At 35.7% G+C, this 22346-nt stretch overlaps 2 protein-coding genes and 1 long non-coding RNA gene across 3 annotated transcripts in view; 1 reads left to right on the top strand and 2 right to left on the bottom strand.

Moving 5' to 3' along the window:
* The window catches only part of LOC122135992 (lipopolysaccharide-induced tumor necrosis factor-alpha factor homolog), a 613569-nt gene that overhangs the window by 117542 nt on the left and 473681 nt on the right, over nucleotides 1-22346 (bottom strand). The gene's annotated exons all lie outside the window — the stretch shown is intronic.
* On the top strand, nucleotides 486-2531 carry LOC109098166. The gene is made up of 6 exons (XR_006153845.1): nucleotides 486-797; nucleotides 875-987; nucleotides 1078-1149; nucleotides 1401-1505; nucleotides 1601-1638; nucleotides 2295-2531. It is a non-coding gene; the product is annotated as an uncharacterized LOC109098166 (long non-coding RNA).
* On the bottom strand, nucleotides 11173-14835 carry LOC109097732 (B-cell receptor CD22-like). Its single transcript, XM_042717369.1, has 8 exons — nucleotides 14406-14835; nucleotides 13596-13919; nucleotides 13289-13522; nucleotides 12500-12763; nucleotides 12286-12385; nucleotides 11975-12020; nucleotides 11529-11671; nucleotides 11173-11308 (listed from the first exon to the last, which is right to left on the bottom strand). Exons 1-8 carry the CDS (start codon nucleotides 14482-14484, stop codon nucleotides 11254-11256), a joined length of 1245 nt encoding a protein of 414 aa, XP_042573303.1. The 5' UTR covers nucleotides 14485-14835; the 3' UTR covers nucleotides 11173-11253.

Raw genomic sequence — 22346 nt, 5'->3', positions numbered from 1 at the left:
TTGATACCCTTGTTATTCCTCACTGATGTTCAAGTAAAGAAGTCAATAAACAACCAGTTTCCTCTTCATGACATGTACATGTGACGAATGCATCATGAGATGAAGCATATAATTCTAAACATGCAAACAAAGGGAACCAATGTCATGCTGATACAACCCCTAAATCAGAGTTACTTTAAACAGCTACTGCTGTAATCTGTTGCCAAATTTTGATCAGATCAGTTTCTCTCCAACAAATGTGAAAGATACGTTGTGTCTGTTTTTGAGAACTGCATATTTTCTGCTGAGATAACAACAAATAGAGGTCATAGTTTGTCACATCACAACATTACTAAGCAAATGTATGGTGATATCTTAAACCACAACTAAATCTATTGATCCAAATAATCCGATATTATTAAAACACGAGTTATCACATAGAAATGAAAATGGCATGTCTCATGTGAATGATGCTGAGACATGTTGTTTATTGCATCCAGCAGAAATTGGGATTTCAGCTACAGATGGATCAGATATACATGGATACAGTGGAAAAGGTGTCCCAATTACAAGTTCCCACAGCTGGGCTTCGACCAACATAAAGTATTTCTGCAGAGCTCCATGTAAAGACAGTAAAGATTTATTAGTAAAATCTGACCAGTAACCTACAGGAAGATACAGACTGGAGGATTTTGGAAATGGCACCTTCACTGTGAGCATCACTGATCTACAGGAGTCAGACTCTGGCATTTACTGGTGTGGAGTGAAGAGAGCTGTAACAGAAACACATAACACAATCAGTCTGACAATATCTAAAGGTAAGAATGATGCACAGGTTTTGGTGTAGATTTTAGGAAGCGTAAAATACTCATCTACATGTTAACAACTATTATAGACACAAACACAACAGATCCACAACTCCTAAATCAGCAGCAAGTTCTCAATCCACAACAACAAAAAGTTCATTCTCCACATCTGGTGACAACACAACCGCATCTTCCTAAAAAGGTATCAATGAGCTAATCAGAATATTACATTATTTATCTATGTATCTGAAAAATAGGATTATGGGATGATGTTGTTGTTACTCTTCTAAAGGATTTACAGATCCTGCCATTTCATCCAGACCAGCATTTAATGAGAGCAGTGCACAATATTCACTCTCCTCAGGTATACAGTTCATGATCGTTTCTCTGCACACCACAAAAATCAATAAATAAATATTAACAAACACCAGTCTGGTCTGCATGAAAATGTTTTCTACACTACATTATTTCCTTTGAGGATGCTATCATTCTTTTTCATTCAGGGAGACTGACTAGTGAGATATCACCGAAACAGCAGTGTTTTTCAAAAATCATATGACTAAAATCATAGACAGCCATGTCCATGTCACGTTTCCCCATCTCTGTATTTTTTAGGTGCTCTGATGTTCTCATCTGTCGGTCTGACTGTGATGGTGATCATATTTGGGGTTGTTCTCTGTATATGCAAAAGGCAAAAGAACAAGTCACACAGTTCCAATGGTAAATGCAAATTGTAAAAAAAAAAAAAAAGTAAAAAGAATTTGCAATATAGCCTAAATACATCTGATAAAGTTTTTCCCTGTTTCCCATTTAAGATGATGCTGAAATCCAAGGCACCACATGTACCACAGAGGTAAGAAACACAGAACACTTCTTCCATATTTCAAAAGTATGTGAATTTACAAGTGTTTTTTTTTTTTTTTTTTTTGTCATATCTGATGCTTTGAAAAGTATACTTTGCTAAAAGAAAATGCTCAAGTCTGAAATTACAGTGTGTTCCATTCAAAAACTGATTTGGAACATCTCCAAACTCTGAAGGTCCACTAAAGACGATATACAACATAGAACAACATAAAAGTGGGGTCACATTTACTGCTGCTCTGCGAAATTTCATAGGCAAAATACAATCATTTCAATAGGAATTTGTGTTTACTAAGGGTGGAAAAGTTCCCCACACAGATTTCGCTCGTGTTCAAGGTGGCCACTTGAAATCGATACACTGACCAAAAAAAAGCTGCTTGGTTTGAAAGTGACTTCTGCGTGAGCAGTTCTTCCTAATGTTACTGACAATGGACCTTTTCTGCCCTGTGAAATTTCGCCAAAATATGGCTAATGTGACCACACTTTCAGAACACAAAATGCCAGCGCTTTGTAGTTGACTGTCAACATAGTCTCCTAGCTAACATTATAGTTAAGAATAAGTGACTTTATTAATTCTCCCAATACAGGTGTATATTTTGTAATAAAAAAGTAGTAATAATCATAATCACCAGCAGTCTGAATCCACAGACTGCTGGTGATTATGAGGAGATCACAGAGACCCAACAGTGGACTGAAACACACACAAACATCACCATTTATTCTACTGTCAAAATAAGTACAGCAGCCAATCAGATCCAAGATCCTCCACTATCCTCCACCCTCTCCATGTAATTATAGCCCAGCTGCACCAAATGATCTCCAAACTCCAGTACTGATACAGCTACTGTACATATGCACACTTGCGACACTTTTTACTCTTTAACTTGCCTCAGTTAATATTGAATGTCTCAGTGTCTTATTTCAGCGTCAGAGGCTCAGTGTATTAGGCTTTACTTAGTACTGTATGTACTTATTTACATAAGTACAGATCTCAGTTCTGTGTGTACTGGTTAGCATGCATACACACTGTTAAAACAAGAGGAAGTCACCACTATACTAAATATGGATGGAACTAGTTTAGCAAGTCTGACTTCCAATGCATTGAAACAAGGCTTGCATATGTATCAGTTAGTATTTGAGTGGTAACAAACACAGAATCAGCTTCAAACTACTAAACTGACTGGAGACTCGGAACAGTATTGATGAAAATGAAGGCCTTCCATGTGCTGTTGATCTGGATCTTTCTGTCAGGTCAGTTTTTGCTTCATACTTCATGAATCACCTTTGACCAAAGGCCAACACTTGTCCAAGCAGCACATGTTGGATGAATCACATTATCTAGGTCTGTTCATCCAAATTGATCTTTACTTAATATCCTAATGATTTTTGGTATAAAAGAAAAATCGATAATTTTGACCCATACAATGTATTGTTGGCTATTGCTCCAAATATACATGTGCTATGACTGCTTTTGTGCTCCAGGGTAACATATTATCTCTTTAGTTCTACTGAAACTTGTGTTTATTATATCTATATGAATGCTCCAAGTTTAAAATACTGGCAGCAGCTCTTCAGCACAAATTCTGAACTTTATCACTAAAATCAACCACAAAACTGATCTTTGTGTTCAAGGGTAAAGTGTACACATGTAACAATTGTGGGAAAAAGAGGAAGTGGCCATTAGACTCTCATAACAGTCAAAGATTGTCTCTAATGTGCTCTAATGTGTATTTATCTGTGAATCTGAATTAAAGGTTTATGGGTTCCTCTTTTACATTTCAAGAATTTAAAAGTCCTGCCGTTCAATCCAGGACCAGCATTTTATGAGAGCAGTGCACAATCTGGTGAGATTCACTCTCCTCAAGGATTATTTCTCTACACATTATAAAATGGAATTCAAAATATTAATTTGTATATTTCTACTGCTATTTTTCTTTGTAATTTGTGTGTGTGTGTGTGTGTGAGTGTGTGTGTGTGTGTGTGTGTGTGTGTGTGTGTGTGTGTGTGTGTGTGAATGTATGTATAGACAGAGAGTGAGTGAGAGACAGATAGAGAGAGAGAGAGAGAGAGAGAGAGAGACTGCCCACTAGTGGACCACAAATTGACATTGATTATATATAAAATACAGAAAAATAGTCAGTTTGTTTCATTGGTCACATTATAATAAATCATGACTGACTCCACAGACTGCTTTCTTTAGTAGATTTATACATGCTGGATAAGAGAGAGATTTATTTATCCTTTCGGAAATTTTTTCTACACCATACAGTACGTCTGATAAATTTATACATAAGACAACAAGACATGTTGTCATGTCTTGTTGGATGAATCACATTATACTGTCTGTTCGCCCAAAATTGGACTTTAGTTTGACCGAAATCAAACATTTGTAGTGCATGTAAAAGATCTTGTGTTTATTATATTAATATGAATTCTCTGACTTAAAATCCTGATCTGACACAAACAATTCATGCACAGATTCTGAACTTTATAACTAATATCATCCACAAAACTCTCTGTGTTCATGGGTAACAGCTCGACATGCAACAAGTGTGAGAAACAGGGAAGTGGTCATTGGACTCTCAAAGTGTTCACCAGCCCAGACATAGGCCCCCTAAAGCAGTGGTTCTCAATTCCAGTCCTGGGGGCCCCCTGCTTTGCACATTTTGCATGCCTCCCTTATTTAACACACCTGATTGAGATCATAAGCTCGTTAGGAGAGAGACCCATGAACTGAACTAATGAGCTGTTGATCTCAATCAGGTGTGTTAAATAAGGGAGACATGCAAAATGTACAGAGCAGACAGCTCCCAGGACTGGAATTGACCAGTGCCATAAAGGAAGAGTGCTACTACATGTACTACAGACATAAGACACCCACCTCACAGGTGTATTTTAAACATATTTGTCCTATTTTTATGTAATAATATATAGTACTAAATACTTAAGTATTGCATTTACTTCTTAAGTCAATCCACCTTTAATTAAAGGGAAACAATGCAGATGGTGGCATTATCTGACTGACTGTACATTTAGGGCCAGTTAAACAAACTTTTTTGTTGTTGTTGTTGTTGTTAGATATTTGTTGTTCCACACGTTGATAATTCCTGGTCCTGTACTGAGTTTATTTTGTGTAATCATATTTGCACAGCTGTTTGGTTATATCTTGGACAAACTTACAACTCATAGATATCAGTTCAATCAATATGTAAACATTACCATTATGCCAATAAAACTTCATAATCATAGTATCTACGTGTTTTTCTAAATGAATGAAGAAGAAAGAATTGCGTTGTGTATTTCTCAGTGTCATCTTTAAAGCTGCTATGTGTAATTTTATGTTTAAATCATTTTAACTCTACCAGCAATGCAGTAGGCTATACAATAATTAAGCTTTTATACAGATGGTCCATCTCAAATATACCTCTTTTCACCAAACAACAAGTGTTTCTGGGTTGGCAAAATTAGCTTGACACTGGCCAGTGGCCACTGTACGTCTTGAACATTACTGCTCAGACCAATGCATTACAAAGGAAGTGGTCATCTGCAAGCATCTGTGGTATTTCAGGGCTGTGAAGACACAAACATGCCCCATTCCCTCCATTATCTGGAGACTTAAAGGCTACTCGGTTAAATCGGAAAGCTCGCACACAACAGAATTACAGCTCAAAATGAAGTCATTTTGTGTTGTTTGTCTCTGGATGCTTCTGTCAGGTCAGTTCTCTCCATATTCATGACTCCCTTCTATTAAATTTCCAAATTTTGTTTCTTTAAATAAATTTGTTTTTTACGGGACAATCTCTACATTGGCACACATTATTAATCTGATTGAACTCATCACTCACTGTGATGTTAGTCTAAAATGAATTTAGTGAAATACTGAGATCTTTTTCCTTTTTTTTTCCTTTTTTTAAAAATCCAACAGGATTTGTCATTACTTTCACCCAAGAGATTAATATACATGGACACAGTGGAAAAGATGTCGTAATTACATGTTCCCATAAATTAAAAAAACTACATTAACTAAAGCTACTATATTTTATCATGAAGTTTCTGGCAAAATCAGAGTTTAAAATGAATCTCATTTAGGTTGACAGCATTAAAAATACATTTACACTAAGTAACTACTGTACAAACTAGAAAACTAGAGATGAAAACTTCATAAACGAAAAACAATAATTAAAACAGTAATGCACTTTTCTTTGTGTACAGATAACGTAACATTCACTGGTGAATGACAAATGTTCACCCAACAGTTTTAAAATAACATTACTGGTACTAGTATTTTTATCATTCAGTATTTGGGTAAACACATGGTTTAGAAGATGGATTTTTCTTTGTACTCTCTCATTTATATATATATATATATATATATATATATCAAAGAGAGTTATCAAAGAGAGTTAGCTGCTGTAATAAGACAACCTAAAAATGTCATGCAAGGATTTTAATGACCATGAACCCTCCTAACAAACTCATTCACACTAACAAAGCAACGTGATATTAACAACACCGCTGAAAAACAACACTGTAGCGTTTTGTCACTTTTTAATGGAAAAAGTGTTTATAATTGACAATTTGGAGAACAGCTTTTCCCACTACTCCCTAAGCACTCAAATATCATTCTGACTAATGTACAGGCGGCACATGACTCTCTCTGAAGGTTTTTTTTTAACGTGGGCCTAGAATCAGACTGCACACCTCAAACCTCACATTACCAACAACGACAGGCAGAACAGACCTGTGTGAAAAGGGAATGTCCATTTAAACCAAAAGTTTATCAAGAGGAAGTGGTCAGGTTCTGGATATGAGTGTGTGGGCGTCTAGAAACCAGCTTACATGTGAAGAGAAAGAGTGGACAGGAGAATATAGGCATACATGTTTACAACTGTGCTTGATGATATAACAGAGCTCCAACATCGCCAACATTTGGTCAGTATCACAGCATTAAAAACAATATCTGGAGTAGACTGGACATAATAGGATCCCCATTCAAAATGAAGTTCCTCCGTGTTCTCTGGCTTTGGATGTTTCTGTCAGGTAAGTCTTTATAGATGTGCTGAATGATGAAAGAAAACAAGAGCTTTAAGCAGGAAAAAAACACCATGCAAGTTTTTCCACAGACCTCTGGCTTTAAAAGCACTGAGCCCTCATCTTCTTCAGGGCCATATTAAGGCTTTTCCACACATAATTATGGGTTGCTGTGGTATTAACCCCCAGGCTAAGGGTACATTTTAACCTGGGTAAAGCAAAATTTCATTTTTTTAAGTCTATAAAGTTTAGGGCTCCCTTAAAGGGGTCATCGGATGCCCATTTTCCACAAGTTGATATGATTCTTTAGGGTCTTAATGAAAAGTCTATTACATACGTTGGTTAAAATCTCTCAATGGTAGTGTAAAACAACACCCTTTTAACCTGTCAAAAACAGCTCTGTTTACAGCAAGCCGTTATGGTGCATTTCCCTTTAAATGCTAATGAGCTCCACTCACCCCACCCCTCTCTTCTTTGGGGTGATGCACAGTTCTCTGAGAGACAGTAAACTTTAGTGGCGTTCGTCATGAAACTTGCTAACTAGCACATTATTAGGAAATGTGATTTGCTAAAATTGATTTAAAAAAATATATACTCACTTATTCTGGAGGTAAAGCTGGATCTTGAATAATTCCCGCAAACAGAGACACATTTAGGTAGATCAGAGGATGTATTCCCTTCAAAAGCAAAGCTAATCCACTGTGTACTTGCAATCGCTTAGGAGTCATTCTTGTATACATTTGCTCCGACGGTGAAATAATGGTGGACTGATAACAGCTCACTCAGGGCGGGTCTAAGGTAAAACGCCAGTGTCAATCAACAATCGTGGGCCTGACATCACACAGCCAAGAGTCTCACAATGGCTTTATATCATTAAAGGGTCATTATTTACAAACATTGCAAACACACATTCAAAAAAAAACAAAATGAAATATATGGATTAGGTGGATTTTTATCATTTTAGGGTGGTTGTGTACACACATTGCCAACACACATTTCAGATCAAACAACTTGTAAAAGTGAATTTTGCATCCGATGACACCTTTAAATCAGTCAATGAATGTTTTTTTAAGTACTATGAAAAACAGTTGGCGTGGAAACCATTTTCACTCAAAAACTGCTAGTAAATTTCACAAACAGTTGTAATTTTTGTAACTTTGGGAAACATTATGTAACACATTGACGTAAACATGAAATTTTGAATTACAAAATCTGAAATAATATTTTCTTGAATAGTCCAATAATCTTTGTTTTATTTTTTAAATAATTGTTTTATCTACTTAAAAAAACTCTCATATTTTAGTGTACAGTGAGAAGTTTATGAACCGTGCTTAATTCATTAAAATGAATGTGCTTTAGTGAGTCTAACAAACTTTTACACATGGAGAGAAGAAGAGACCATATTGTTTTTCGCTTCTGTACATTTTTACAATACGTACAACAACCAAAGCAGACATGGCAACAATTTATTATCAGACAGGTTGAACTCATAAAAATGCAATTAATAATGAACAAAAGATAAAAACCTAATGGCTCCGGGTTAACAATTATAACTATGGCAAAACCCGAATGGAGACATGGGTAAAAAACAGCAATAACCTCTAGCTGATTACAGGAGGTCAAACTAGTTAATATGTGTTAGCCTGATCTCTCTGACCTCTCTGGCAAGTTTGGTCCTAGAGAGCTGCAGTCCTGCAGAGTTCAGCTCCAACCTTTAAAAAAACGCACCTGCCTGTAGCCTTAGCAATCCTGAAGACACTGATCAGTTTATTCAGGTGTGTTTGATTAGAGTTGAAACTAAACTCTGCAGGACAGCGGCTCTCTAGGACTTGTCTACCCCTGCTCTGACCAAATACTTTCTACACTGACTGTATCTGTCAGCTTATATTTGTGCTGTAAATAACACATTTATAGGAAATACATACAGTGGTTGTGAAGCATTCACACTTCCTATTGTAATGTTTCAGACCGAAAGTACAGTAAGTGTAACAGTAAGTTACTTTTGCAAATGAATAACTGAAACCAAAGCGTCTTGAAGAGGAACTGACGGTACCAACACAGTATTTCCTACAGACTCCCTAACCCTTACAGAGATTTGTTTATCTAACAGAATTTAATTCAACCACTGGTGAAATTTCTAGACAAGGATACAGTGGAGGAAACATCACTGTTACATGTTCCCACAGCTGGGCTTCAACCAACAAAAAGTATTTCTGCAGAGATCCCTGTGAAAACAGAGATATATTTGTGAAGTCTGACCAGACACCTAAAGGGAGATACACACTGAAGGATTACAGAGATGGAAACTTTGCCGTGAGCATCATTGATCTACGGGAGTCAGACTCTGGGATTTACTGGTGTGGAGTGGAGAGAACTGGTCCAGACTCATTTTGGAAAGTCAAACTGATAGTATCTAAAGGTAAGAATGATGAGCAACATAATAGCAATATACAAATAGCAATATTGCATGTGAGACAAAGTAATGAAGGGTTGCAGTACTACCATGTCATTTCACATTAAATGGCAAAATAAGAAGTTTTGAAGAGCTATTATTTAGGCTGACACCAGAAATACAGACATGTCTTGAAATTACTTTAAAAACTACAAAAACACAAAAAAGCAAACAGGGAAGAAGTGACTCGTCACAGGACGATGGAAACACAAACAAGCGCGGAAATGCACTCGACTAAACCAAGACACGCTGTTTTCGTATCTTTAACCACCAAGGACAGCACACTCTCACAGACAGCAACAGGTAGTCAAACCTCTTAGTTTAATGCCTGCATTCTATCTTAAGGGTTTACTGATGTTAAGTCCTCTTTTTAAAGGATTTGTCAAAGAATCTGGTCCAGCAGGTAAAAAAACAGGCAAGTTCCTAACACTTTATATGTATATTGACATAAACAAAATAAAGGTGCTGAACACAAAAACTCATCCTCAATTGCCCATATATTCCCAGTGCCACTTCAACAGCTTATTAACAATAGAATGATGCTTTATGTCTTTGATTTATATATTATATTCCTTACACTGTTGCTGGTCTGGCCATCATGGCCATCATGTGTGCAGTTGGACTGGTCACTGTTTGTCAGTGCAGAAAGAGAGTCAAGTCAAGTAAGTAAACACTCTCCAAAATCTTTCATATAATTTAATATTTTTTTATTATATTGTATTATTTAGAAATAATATTATATAAATGTTATTTATTTATACAATATTAATTAAAAGGCAGTTAAAAAACTGTATTCTTTGCTTTATTTCAGGATGTGTTCCTGATAGATCTATATACAATTCCCATCACAGTGAGGAGGTGAGTGGAGCACAGACTCATAAGATCTGACTACCACAAATACACCAACAAGAATAAAGCCACTTCAACAGCTTATTAACAATAGAATGATGCTTTATGTCTTTGATTTAGGCTAATGGTGTTTATCAGAACGCTCCTGATGACAGACCCTATGCCACCATGAAGAAATCCAGTAACAAGTCTAATGATGAAAGCCAATCAAACCCAATCTACCAGAACCTACAGTTCAACACTACCCAGGGAGAAGATGCATATGGCAATCTATAAAACATATGCAATCCAGTATCCTCAACCCCAAACACGTTCTACATTACGAGCATGGCACAGGTTTGTCTGGACAATTTGAATCAACACCATTTCTGAACAGTATATGGCAAAAGACCTTGGAAAAAAAAAAAGTACAGTACAAGGTTCAAAAACAGTCACTTGGAAATATGATCACGCCATTATTTGTATAAATAAATCTCCCTTTTGCATGTAGAGTTTGCATGTGAAACAAAAATGAAGGGTTGCGATGCTACTAGGTTGTTTCATTTCAAATGGACAAATGTGTTGGGTTACTGTTCCTTTAATGAATCCCTAGACTAGCCTGAGGTTAAGAGTAAGAGTTAAGAGTTCCTAATATGTGAAACTAAAAATGGGGTTGGAAAACAGTATTCATCAATCACACTTACCTGTTCAGATAGTTTTAAGTTCTGTCATGTCAGCCACCGTTTTGAACAACTGACACCTGAAAGAAGACTCTGAAATCACTGAAGTGTTTGTACCTTTTTATTAGCACATGAAATATAGCAATACATTCTGTAAAGGTGAGTTCTGTCCACAGCTGAGCAGATGTGACGACTCTCACTTTGATCAACATCTCTCACGTGTGTTCAAGTTTCTGCAGTGCACTGGTCTTGATTTAAATACAGGTAAATAAAAGCCTATGTATTTTACTTTGCAAAATTATATTTATGCTGCAACTTGAATGAGAAACAAAACAGCAAATCCTTTAAATGTCTAGATATGGAGAGAGAGAGAGAGAGAGAGAGAGAGAGAGAGAGAGAGAGAGAGAGATCACAAATGCCTCACACTAAATTGACTACACTCTCTGTTTGCTTGTTTATCTGGCTCACAGGAGATGTAAGGCATCAGAGTTTTAACTAAGATAGAGCTGCAGATGCTTAATAAACAATGCACACTCAAAAACGATTAAATTAAACCAAAAATACTAAAGCAATAAAAAGTATTTTTATGGTCTGGATCTACATAGATTAGTCTGGATCATCTAATGCTGCTGTAAATCACAGATACATCCATCTCTTGGCTTGCAGCAGATCTGCAAAAATGACAAATACATAAACAAGAGTGAGATCATCACAGAGCAAGAAACTTGATGAAGCTAAACAGACTTTTAAAGCTGCTGTGCAAAGACTGGCCTTTAGTGGATGTTTCATGAAACAAACATGTGAACTGTTGATTAATTTCTGGTGCTGTTTTCTGTAAGAAGCACTTTGCAAATGGCTTATGTTGAGACAGAATAATTCATGTTTTCTCACTTGGCTTCATTAGCCGAATGGTGAAATGTAATGCTGGCATATGCAATCTCCTCCTCTTCAGGTTTCTTTGTGTCTGTATCTCTGTCATCTTGAGCAGAAGCATTTTCAGCATCTCTGGATTCAGAGGCCTTTCCTGCAGACGTCTGCAACAGAATCACTGTGACACAAACTGGAACTTCTGTTGTGACTTTACTGCAATGAAAATTCAGCTCTGCACATTTGTACCATCTAAAGTGTATGATCATGCTACCTACAGAACCTCATATAAATTAATGTCAATCCATGATTCCAGGTGTTTTACTCATATTTTGAACTGTGCATTGCATTGGTATTAAAGTTAAAGGAAATGTTTGTTTATTTAACAGAAAATACAGGTCATTTATTACCAAGACATCTGCTATTTTTCTAAAAATTTTTACAGTGCAGAATCTAAGTGCCTTACCCACCTTTTTTTGCTCTGTGTCCTTAGAGTCATTATTTATTTTCTTAATCCTGTTGTTAAATATGAGGACAAATGCACATGTAAAATTTGTTAAAATTGTAAAAGACTTTTAAAACATTGCCAAAAATACTTCTAGGCTAGATACTTTTGTAGATAAACAGTGTCACTTTAAAATAGTCCCTTTCTATTTTCACTGCTCAGAACTAAAAAATACCTGATAAAGACCATTTTTGAAAGGAAATATGATTGAGTAAAATTAGAGAAGCTGTCATGTTTCTGAATATGCTAATTTTTTTTAATATTCTGCTTGCTGACCTTTTTTGCACAATGATGATGATGAGAAACAAGAGCCCACATCCAACTGTAATTGCAGAAGTGACACAGACTGCAATGATATACAAGATATTCCAAACACCTAAGAGGAAAGGCAATGACAAAATTGTTTATATTACAATCTTTAAACATAGGGAAGATAGTTAGGGAGTGGACAGACCTTTTAACAACAAGAGTGTCTGTTTATAGAAAATACCTTTAACAGAGACTGAAACAATCGCTGATCTCTGAGATCCATGTTGATTCTGAGCCTCACAATAGTAGCGTCCGCTGTGACTAGAGTTAATGCTGGAGATGATGAAACTCTGTCCAGATCCAACAGCTGAGCTTTGATTCTCCTTAAACCAGCTGAAGTTCAGAGCAGGAGGGTTTGAGTCACTGCTGCAGCTCAGAGTCACTGAATCTCCCTCCACTATTTCACCAGACGGACTGATGAACACCGAGGTGTTTTGAGGGGGATCTAAAGGAAAAATGATATGGTTTTATTTTTTGTCTCACAATTTTCAAGAGGGTCTCTTATCACTACCACCCTAAGATTAGTGCAAATCTTTTTTGTATCTGTTCAGAAAGGGTTCTTACATATTGTTATCAATAAAACTGATCAACAAGGACAATCAGTGATGAAGACTGCAGTACAAGTCTGATCTTCATTTGTAATTCGGGCCCGTTTCTGAATAATTGATGTATATTTTGTTTGTATTGCAACAAACAATTACATTTCAGCAACAAAATCACACAGTATCTAATTAAGTTTTTTGAATAAAATGCAAGCAATTCAGCCATTTTGTAAATCTTTACACACACACAAATAATTGTTTTATCAGAGTGCATGTATGAATGGCTTTCAAGTATGAATGTTGGTCTTTGCAGCCAGATGGTGTAGTTACATCATCCACCAGCAGGGGCTCATATGCAAAACCGCTTGTATTCAAATGCAGAGAGATTTTCTGATTGGTTGTCTGGCTGAAGTATCTACTGTACTCACACATGACAGTGATGCTGACAGCAGGAGAGGGCAGGTGTTCATGTCCTCTGACGGCGCAGCTGTAACGGCCAGAATCACTGCGCTCGGACTGAAGCTGGAGTGTTTCGCTCTGGATCTTTAAAACCTGTCCATTTTTGTACCAGATGAATCCGTCTGTCAGACTGCAGGTGCTTTCACAGGTCAGATTGACTCTTTCTTTCTCCAGCACCAGCTGTGGTGCCTTTACCTGAAGAGCTGGAGAAACATCTATCTAACCATGACCAAGAAATGAAATTATTAACAGAAATGAAGGAGTGAAGTGGATTACCAGAAACTTTAAGTTGAATTCCTGGTTTACCAATCCATCTTTCTATATCTCTGTCAGTTATTAATCTGAAACAATACTCGCTCTCATCATTTTTAGTGATGGCAGTTTGTTTCTGTCTGTCTTCAATGTATTCAACCCTGTCTTTATACTCGGGATATTCTATTAAACTTTTGATCCCTGCATCTGGCATCTTTATCCAGAATGTTTCAATCAGTTTATACTGCTGAGGGTATGTATACGAGCATGACATGTTTACTGTGGATCCTTTAAGAGCACATATTGATGTAGTTTTATAAATCACATTCCATTTTTCTCCAAAAACTCCTGCAATACAAACAGAAGAACAGCAGTGAAGCTTGAGTTTTTGCAAATGTTAATAATATCAATCAGTTGTTGTGAAGTGAGAAGTGTTTCAAGAGACCTGCAAATGAGAATAAACAGTGTTGCAAAAAAGCACAAATTATCATAATGATGCAGAAAAAAAAAAAAAAACTGAAGCACATCAACACAGAGACTAAAATATTAAATCCAACTAAGTTCAAGACGAGTTGATGTGATCAAAGGAGGCAAGAAAACCATCGTTTAATTTAAAATTTTCACCTGTTTTGCTAACTTCCACTAACTTCAACCGCACTTCCTCTCTTTTAAGCCCCGCCCTCTAAAGACATGTGCCATGTCAGCAAATATGAACATGCAAAGTGATTGACGGGCTGAGACTGGCAAAAAAAATATCAGGGATAAAATATAACAGATTTTTTTTTATGTGCTATTGCAGAAAACATTTTAACTACTGTAACAGCTGTGACTCACCAGAAATCATGAGCAGAAAGATGAGAGGAAGAGAAAGAGTCATTCTGACCTTCATCACCACTGCAATCTTCACAGCCATAACAAATGAGATTACTTAACAACAGTTATTAGGTACAGTATACAGGACAGAAACAATCACTGTCAGACTATGTTAGTGACGTTATGCACATTAGTCTTTAATTAATTCATTTATTTGTTGTAATTCATTTGTTATCCAACAGAGGTTTATGTGTTGCTCTATTGAAGAGTTTTATTTTATCAGATCATGTGTGTCAGAGATCCATAGACACTTCATAAATAACAGTGATCAGACAATATTTAATCCTGTATGACTCTGGTTTTGTAGTTAAAATCAAGTAAATAAAAATATTTGCTATCATCTACAAGAACATTTCTGTATTCTTCACATATTTACATATCTTTAATTTAAATGTACAAGCTCTTTATTAAATAATATGTAAAAACTCAGTATACAGTATACAGTATACAGGACAGAAACAATCACTGTCAGACTATGTTAGTGACGTTATGCACATTAGTATAGTAATATGCATAATAGCAGGTCATTTGTTTTTAATCAAATAATTTATTTGTTGTAATTAATTTGTTGTCCAACAGAGGTTTATGTGTTGCTCTATTAAAGCGTTTTATTTTATCAGATCATGTGTGTCAGAGATCCATATACACTTCATGAATAACAGTGATCAGACAATATTTACTCATGTATGACTCTGGTCTAGCATCTAAAAATGTTTGTTATCCTCTACAATGACATTTCTTTATTCTTTACATATTTACATACCTTTAATTGAAATTGAAATGTACAAGTTCTTTATTAAATATATAAAATCTCTCATACCTCGTTCGGAGTGGCTTTCATCAGTAGTGCACAAAGAGGAAATGTTGAGTTTGGAACGTTACACAAGTTAAGATAATATATTAATGATTACAATAACTTCTCGTTTCTATGCAAAAATGTTTATATGTAACAGCTGAAATAAAAAAATAAAAAAACCTTAAAAACCATATTTCATAAAATGATCTAATGCCTTTACTGTAAATGTCAATTCAAGACAGTTTTATTTATCTGGCATTTCACAATTGTTTTAAAGGAGCTGTACATGTATGTCAGTGTATAAATGCCTTTAGTGAACAGGAATCTAACATTCAAACAGGAGATTTAGGATGCATTAAAGGACCATTAAGATCCCAAGATACATTATTCTGTAAAATCATTAAGCTCACAAGTTCTACAGCCTCTTCCCATCAAACTGAAAAAGAGAGAGAAAGAAAGAAAGAAAGAAAGAAAGAAAGAAAGAAAGAAAGAAAGAAAGAAAGAAAGAAAGAAAGAAAGAAAGAAAGAAAGAAAGTGTGAATTAAAACGTTCATAAATAACATACCTCAAATTTCTGGTTGGTGTAAAATGACTCTTTTCAAAAAAGCTCTATATGTTACTTGAATTTCCATATTATTCAATAAACATTTGAAATTTTCACACTGACACTGAAGAGCATTTAATTCATTCTGGCTAAAAGGGTTTTATCTTTCGTGAAGGAGGAACTCTTACCGTTACATTCTCATACACAGGTTCAGCCACATCACAAGCTTTACGTCTGTCATGATGAGGTCTGGAGTTATTCATCTTGGCCATTAAAAACAGAACAGAAAGATCATAAATAACTAATGTCTAAAAACAACTTGAATCATGAATTTTTGAGTTGCCATTTCATCTCCATGATCAGTAAACAACTCATAACCAAACTCTATTTTCTCACCCAAGACTCAACTAAACCGTTGCTCATTTTTATCCACCTTCTTCTCCTTAAATAATAGAGTTCAAACTCTGGTTGGTGTAAAATAACTTGATTTATTTTATAGTAACAGTAAATTAAATCCCACCATGTTATGTTTCTAAATCTGAAAACTTTTCAAACAAGCTTTTTCTGTTTCATTGAATTTCCATATTAATCACTAAACATTTGATATTTTCACACTGACACTGAAGAGCATTTAATTCATTCTGGCTAAAAGTGAGGAGGGTTTCGTCTTTCGTGAAGGAGGAACTCTTACCGGTATATTGTCATACACAGGTTCAGTCACATCACAAGCTTTATGTCTGTCATGATGAGCTCTGGAGTTATTCATCTTTGCCATTAAAACAGAGTAGAGAGATCATAAATAATAATGCATCTCCATGACCAGTAAACTATTACTCAACTGAATCATTTTCATCCACCTGCTTCATTTTGCGTCATATTTTTTATGCGTTTTTACAGCACTGAGCATAACCAATCACACATGATTCTGTTGAGCTTATTAACGTAATAACCAATCAGAAGCGTTCAGGTGAGTCGAAATGCCAGAGGTTTGTTCGCTGACTAAATTCTGCTCTCTCACCATTTCTCTCATGATCCACATTTTTAAAAATGTAATCGTATTAAAATATTTTATGACATGACACCCATATCTGATACTTGCCTAAAACGATGAGTTTATGATGTGCATTGTTAACAGATTTCATTAACATTAGGCTACTTTCAGCCTTTCCCTGGAGTTGGTTTACCCTTCGCCTAGATTGCAGCTGATACATGACAGTGAAAAATGACTTGAAATAATCCTGAAGATACAGAGTGACGTGACAAACAACAAACAAAATTCACCCACACCAATAAACCCATCCAAACATCAAACACACACAAAGTGAACACACACTAAGGAACCTACACACACACACCGTGAACACACACCCGGAGCCGCCCCGGGGAGCAGTTGGGGGTTCGGTGCCTTGCTCAAGGGCACCTCAGTCGTGGCTTTGCCGGCCATGACTTAAGGTATGTTAAGGTAAATGTTAAGGTGTGCCACTAAAAGCACAAGTGGCCTCTGCCAGTTAATGTGTTCTAGAACTGCCACTGACAACAGTTGCCTGTTTCTAAATGTATAAAAACCTTTTAAACAAGCTTTTTTATGTTATATGGATCTCCATACTTATTCAAAAGACATATGATATTTTCACACTGACATTGAAGAGCATTTAATTCATAAATCATCCTCACATAAAGGTGAGGAGGGTTTAGTCTTTCATGAAGGAGGAACTCTTACCGTTACATTCTCATACACAGGTTCAGACACATCACAAGTTGTACGTTTGTCGTGAGGAGGTATGGGATGATTCATCTTTGCCATTAAAGCAGAACAGAGAGATCAGAAATAACTAATGTCTGAAAACAACTTTTTGATTTGCTAGGTCATTTCCATGATTAGTATACAATCAATAACCAAATCCATTTCTCACCTGAGACTCCACTGAATCATTTCTCGTTTTCATCCACCTGCTTCTCCTTTAAAACAATGAATATAACAGTGAGTAGAATATGTAGAATATATAATATGTTGGTGTAAACAGCTGACTATAAAAACAGTGGTAAACAAAAATGTCTGTTTTACATCATTATGACTTGAGTAGATGTAATGTGATATCTTTCCAGCTTCAAGCAATTTGTCTGTCCAACAATTACAGCCATAAATGAATCAATGCACGCAATCAGAATATTTGAGGCTAGATTTACTAAACAGGGCAAATTAGCATGAGAGCGCAAAACGTGCTGATGGGAGTAGAAAGTTCTGCAATTGATCTACTTACACTGTATTATTATAATGACCAAGATCTACCCATATGAGTTAAGACATGATTTTGGGGCATTAAATAGTGCTGCAAACACCAGTAAACTATCTACCCCAAGCTTAGCAAATAACCTTGCATGATTCATTTAAATACTCGCATTTGTCTCGCCTATAAAAGTTGCATTTGAAAGTCCATGTGTCCATGCCTTTTCATCACCATTTTGTACTGCCTCTCTGTAAATCCTGACTGTATATATTAGTAAATAATAGTTTTTGAATACTTCATGTGAGAGATTTTGGACATCTTACCAAATTAGAAACATCACAATGCCAACTGCAGCTCCACAAATCACTCCAATGAATATGTACAATATCAACAAATCTCCTACAACTGAGACAACAGAGTAAAACATCTGAACAGATTCATTTGCTTCAGTTTAGAAAGACTAATGTGAGCAAACAAGCTGCTCTACCTTTAACATAAAATCAAAAAAACACTAAACTCTGATAACATCCAACATCCTAACCCTCACAATACTAAAACCAGCTGTGACTGGAGTTAAAGCTGGAGATGATGAAACTCTGTCCAGATCCAACAGCTGAGCTTTGATTCTCCTTAAACCAGCTGAAGATCAGAGCAGGAGGGTTTGAGTCACTGCTGCAGCTCAGAGTCACTGAATCTCCCTCCCCTATTTCACCAGACGGACTGATGAACACCAATACATTCAAAATATGAACAAAAAGTTAAACAACATGGTCTTCTTATTCATATACCATCTTTATTTGTTTGCTGAAAAAAAAACTGCTGGATAATTTGTTAAATAATTTCACTTTCCCTTCTAAATGTTTGTAATTTCATCTAGTACAGCAGCAAATAACAACTGCATTTCATTTACAAAAGACTAGATTTAGATTTTAATTGATTGTAACTGCAAGCAATTTTAGCAATTTTTTAACTTTATATGTGGACTGAATCACAATAATAATATCTGAATATAATACACCTAATAATACCTATTACTTAAAAAGAACTGGCAAAACATCTATTCTGTAATAAATATTTGTAATGCATTTTGCAGTCAGATGGTTTAGGTACAGTTACATGACGGACAGAGACTGTTGATTTCAACAGCAACCACATGATATTCAGGAATATTTACTCTGTTGTTTGATATAATTTTTTATAAAAATCTTGGTGACTACGTATCTCCTCACACATGACAGTGATGCTGACAGCAGGAGAGGGCAGGTGTTCATGTCCTCTGACGGCGCAGCTGTAACGGCCAGAATCACTGCGCTCGGACTGAAGCTGGAGTGTTTCGCTCTGGATCTTTAAAACCTGTCCATTTTTGTACCAGATGAATCCGTCTGTCAGACTGCATGTGCTGTCACAGGTCAGATTGACTCTTTCTTTCTCCAGCACCAGCTGTGGTGCCTTTACCTGAAGAGCTGGAGAAACACATCTATCTAACCATGACCAAGAAATGAAATTATTAACAGAAATGAAGGAGTGAAGTGGATTACCAGAAACTTTCAGTTGAATTCCTGGTTGACCAATACATTTTTCTTTATCTTTTTCAGTTAATGTATGTGCAACAATACTCGCTCTCATCATTTTCAGTGACGTTGTGCAGTCTGAGAATGGCAGGTTGTTTCTGTCTGTCTTCAATGTATTCATCCCTGTCTTTATACTCTGGATATTCTTTTAAATTTTTCATATCTCTATCACATCCCTTGATCCAGAATGCGTCATTTAATTTATACCGGTCATAGTAGCATGACATGTTTACTGTGGATCCTTTAAGAGCACATATTGATGTAGTTTTATAAGACACTTTACAGATTTGGCCAAAAACTCCTGAAACACAAAACACACAAGTTTAGTGGCAAAACTTTTTTTTCTCAAATGGAGCTAAATCATATCAATAAGTTGTTGTGAAGTGAGAAGTATTTTAAAAGTCTGGCTGATGAGTGTGGAAATTGTTTTAAAAAAAAGAGCTTATTATCATGATGATGAAGAAAAAAACTGGACAAGAAGCACATCAACATGCAGGTCAAAAATATAAAATCCAACTAAGAACCCAATAAACAAGTTTATATGATCAAAGAAATCACTGTGCCATTTCTAAATTTCGCCTGTTTTGCTAACTTCCATTAATTTCAACCACACTTTTTCTCTCTTAAGCCCCGCCCTCTAAAGACATGTGAGCCAACCTAATTTCAGCAACTATGAACATGCAAAGTGACTAACAGGCTGAGAGCATTTCTGCAGCTAAAAATTGTCAGGCTGCATAATAGTGGCTTCTGCTTGAGTACAAGGGATATTTTATGTTTGCTATTGCAGAAAACATTTTAAAGTGATGCTGTAACAACTGTGACTCACCAAAAATCATGAGCAGAAAGATGAGAGGAAGAGAAAGAGTCATTCTGACCTTCATCACCACTGCAATCTTCACAGCCATAACAAATGAGATTACTTAACAACAGTTATTAGGTACAGTATACAGGACAGAAACAATATAATAATACGCATAATAGCAGGTCATTTGTTTTTAATCCTTAATTAATTCATTTATTTGTTGTAATTCATTTGTTATCCAACAGAGGTTTATGTGTTGCTCTATTGAAGAGTTTTATTTTATCAGATCATGTGTGTCAGAGATCCATAGACACTTCATAAATAACAGTGATCAGACAATATTTAATCCTGTACGACTCTGGTTTTGTAGTTAAAATCAAGTAAATAAAAATGTTTGCTATCATCTACGAGAACATTTCTTTATTCTTCACATATTTACATACCTTTAATTTAAATGTACAAGCTCTTTATTAAATAATATGTAAAAACTCTCATACCTTGTTCGCAGTGGCTTTCATCAGTAGTACACAAATGTTGAGTATGGAACATGTTAGACAAGTTAAGATAATCTGTCAGTGATTATAATAACTTCCAGTTTCTATGCAAATGTGTTTTTTATGTAACTCAACAGAATTTAAAAACTTCTCCATATTCATAAAATGACCAACTGCCTCTACTGTAAATGTCAATTCAGGACGGTTATATTTGTATTTATATTTGTATTGCAAAGACCACTGAAGATCTAGGCTCTATTAAAGTACTTTTAAGATACTAATCATTATTCTATATAACTGTAAGGTCCGTCAGTTGGCCCAACAAAAAGTAACCAATGGTGGATGAAGAGTTCATTCTTTTCAGTGTGCAAAAATGATTTAATTTCAATAAAATTCTAAACTGACTCCATTCTATTATGGTCTCAAATTTCAGTTAGAATGCAATTATTATTGATCATTTATAGGATAATTTATCTCAACATCTGATTATTCTAATCTTGTTGTACTGGTTCATTTGGATTCCTATCACACTACAGATCTCATACTCACAAGCTCCTCAGTCTTGGTCACTAGACACAGGTAATTAACTAATACTTTTTAAATAGCCACCCCATTCTTGCACATTCTAAAAGTACTTTATTTAGTCCCCATAGATCTGTATACACTTGAATAAAGGAACATTATCTCTAGTCAGAGGTCAGGATCACTATTATAGATATTAGCCAACAACATTACTTTCTCTGATAGTAGCTTTGGTATGGTCATGTCATGATTTCCCATGTACACTAAGCTAGAGTAAACAGAGGTAAGGCCCACCCAAATTTAGGCTAGTCGAACAACATTCAGTTGACCTAAATGGAAATTCCCTTTTTGGCCTTTGCAGTCTAAGTACACTTGAACTAATGCCAAATGTTAGCCGGATCCGTTACTAACCTGATGCAAGGATACACCGTGATCTACTAGAGTTAATCATTTCAGAGCAAACAGAATCCGTTCAAATCTAACAATTTATTATCTGTCAGGTAAATATGTTTTATGTCAATTACATATTCCATTCAGAGATATCAAATCAATACAAGACATCAAATTCTCAAAAATACATCTCAGGGTAAAAGATGCATATCTGACTTCCGAAAAATACATATGGAGTGTGTGGACAGAATCTTACAACATTTCCTTATGTGCTCAGCCCAAGACAAACATCCCCCAAATGGAGACAGGAACTAAATTGGAATTTGATGAATTTGCTTTAATAAAGTCCCAGACGTGAGAATTAGCACCTTTTGGGGACAGATGGTAATTTGCATGAAAGACACTGGGAAAAGATTAGATTAGATTAGATTCAACTTTATTGTCACTGCACATGTAAGGTACAAGGCAACGAAATGCAGTTAGCATCTAACCAGAAGTGCAATAAGCAGTAAGTACAGAATATACAAGGTCTACAATATGTATATTCTGTATTTA

The sequence above is a fragment of the Cyprinus carpio genome, chromosome B1 (assembly GCF_018340385.1).
Source record: "Cyprinus carpio isolate SPL01 chromosome B1, ASM1834038v1, whole genome shotgun sequence".
NCBI lineage: Eukaryota > Metazoa > Chordata > Actinopteri > Cypriniformes > Cyprinidae > Cyprinus > Cyprinus carpio.
This window is presented reverse-complemented; position numbering and strand designations above follow the sequence as displayed.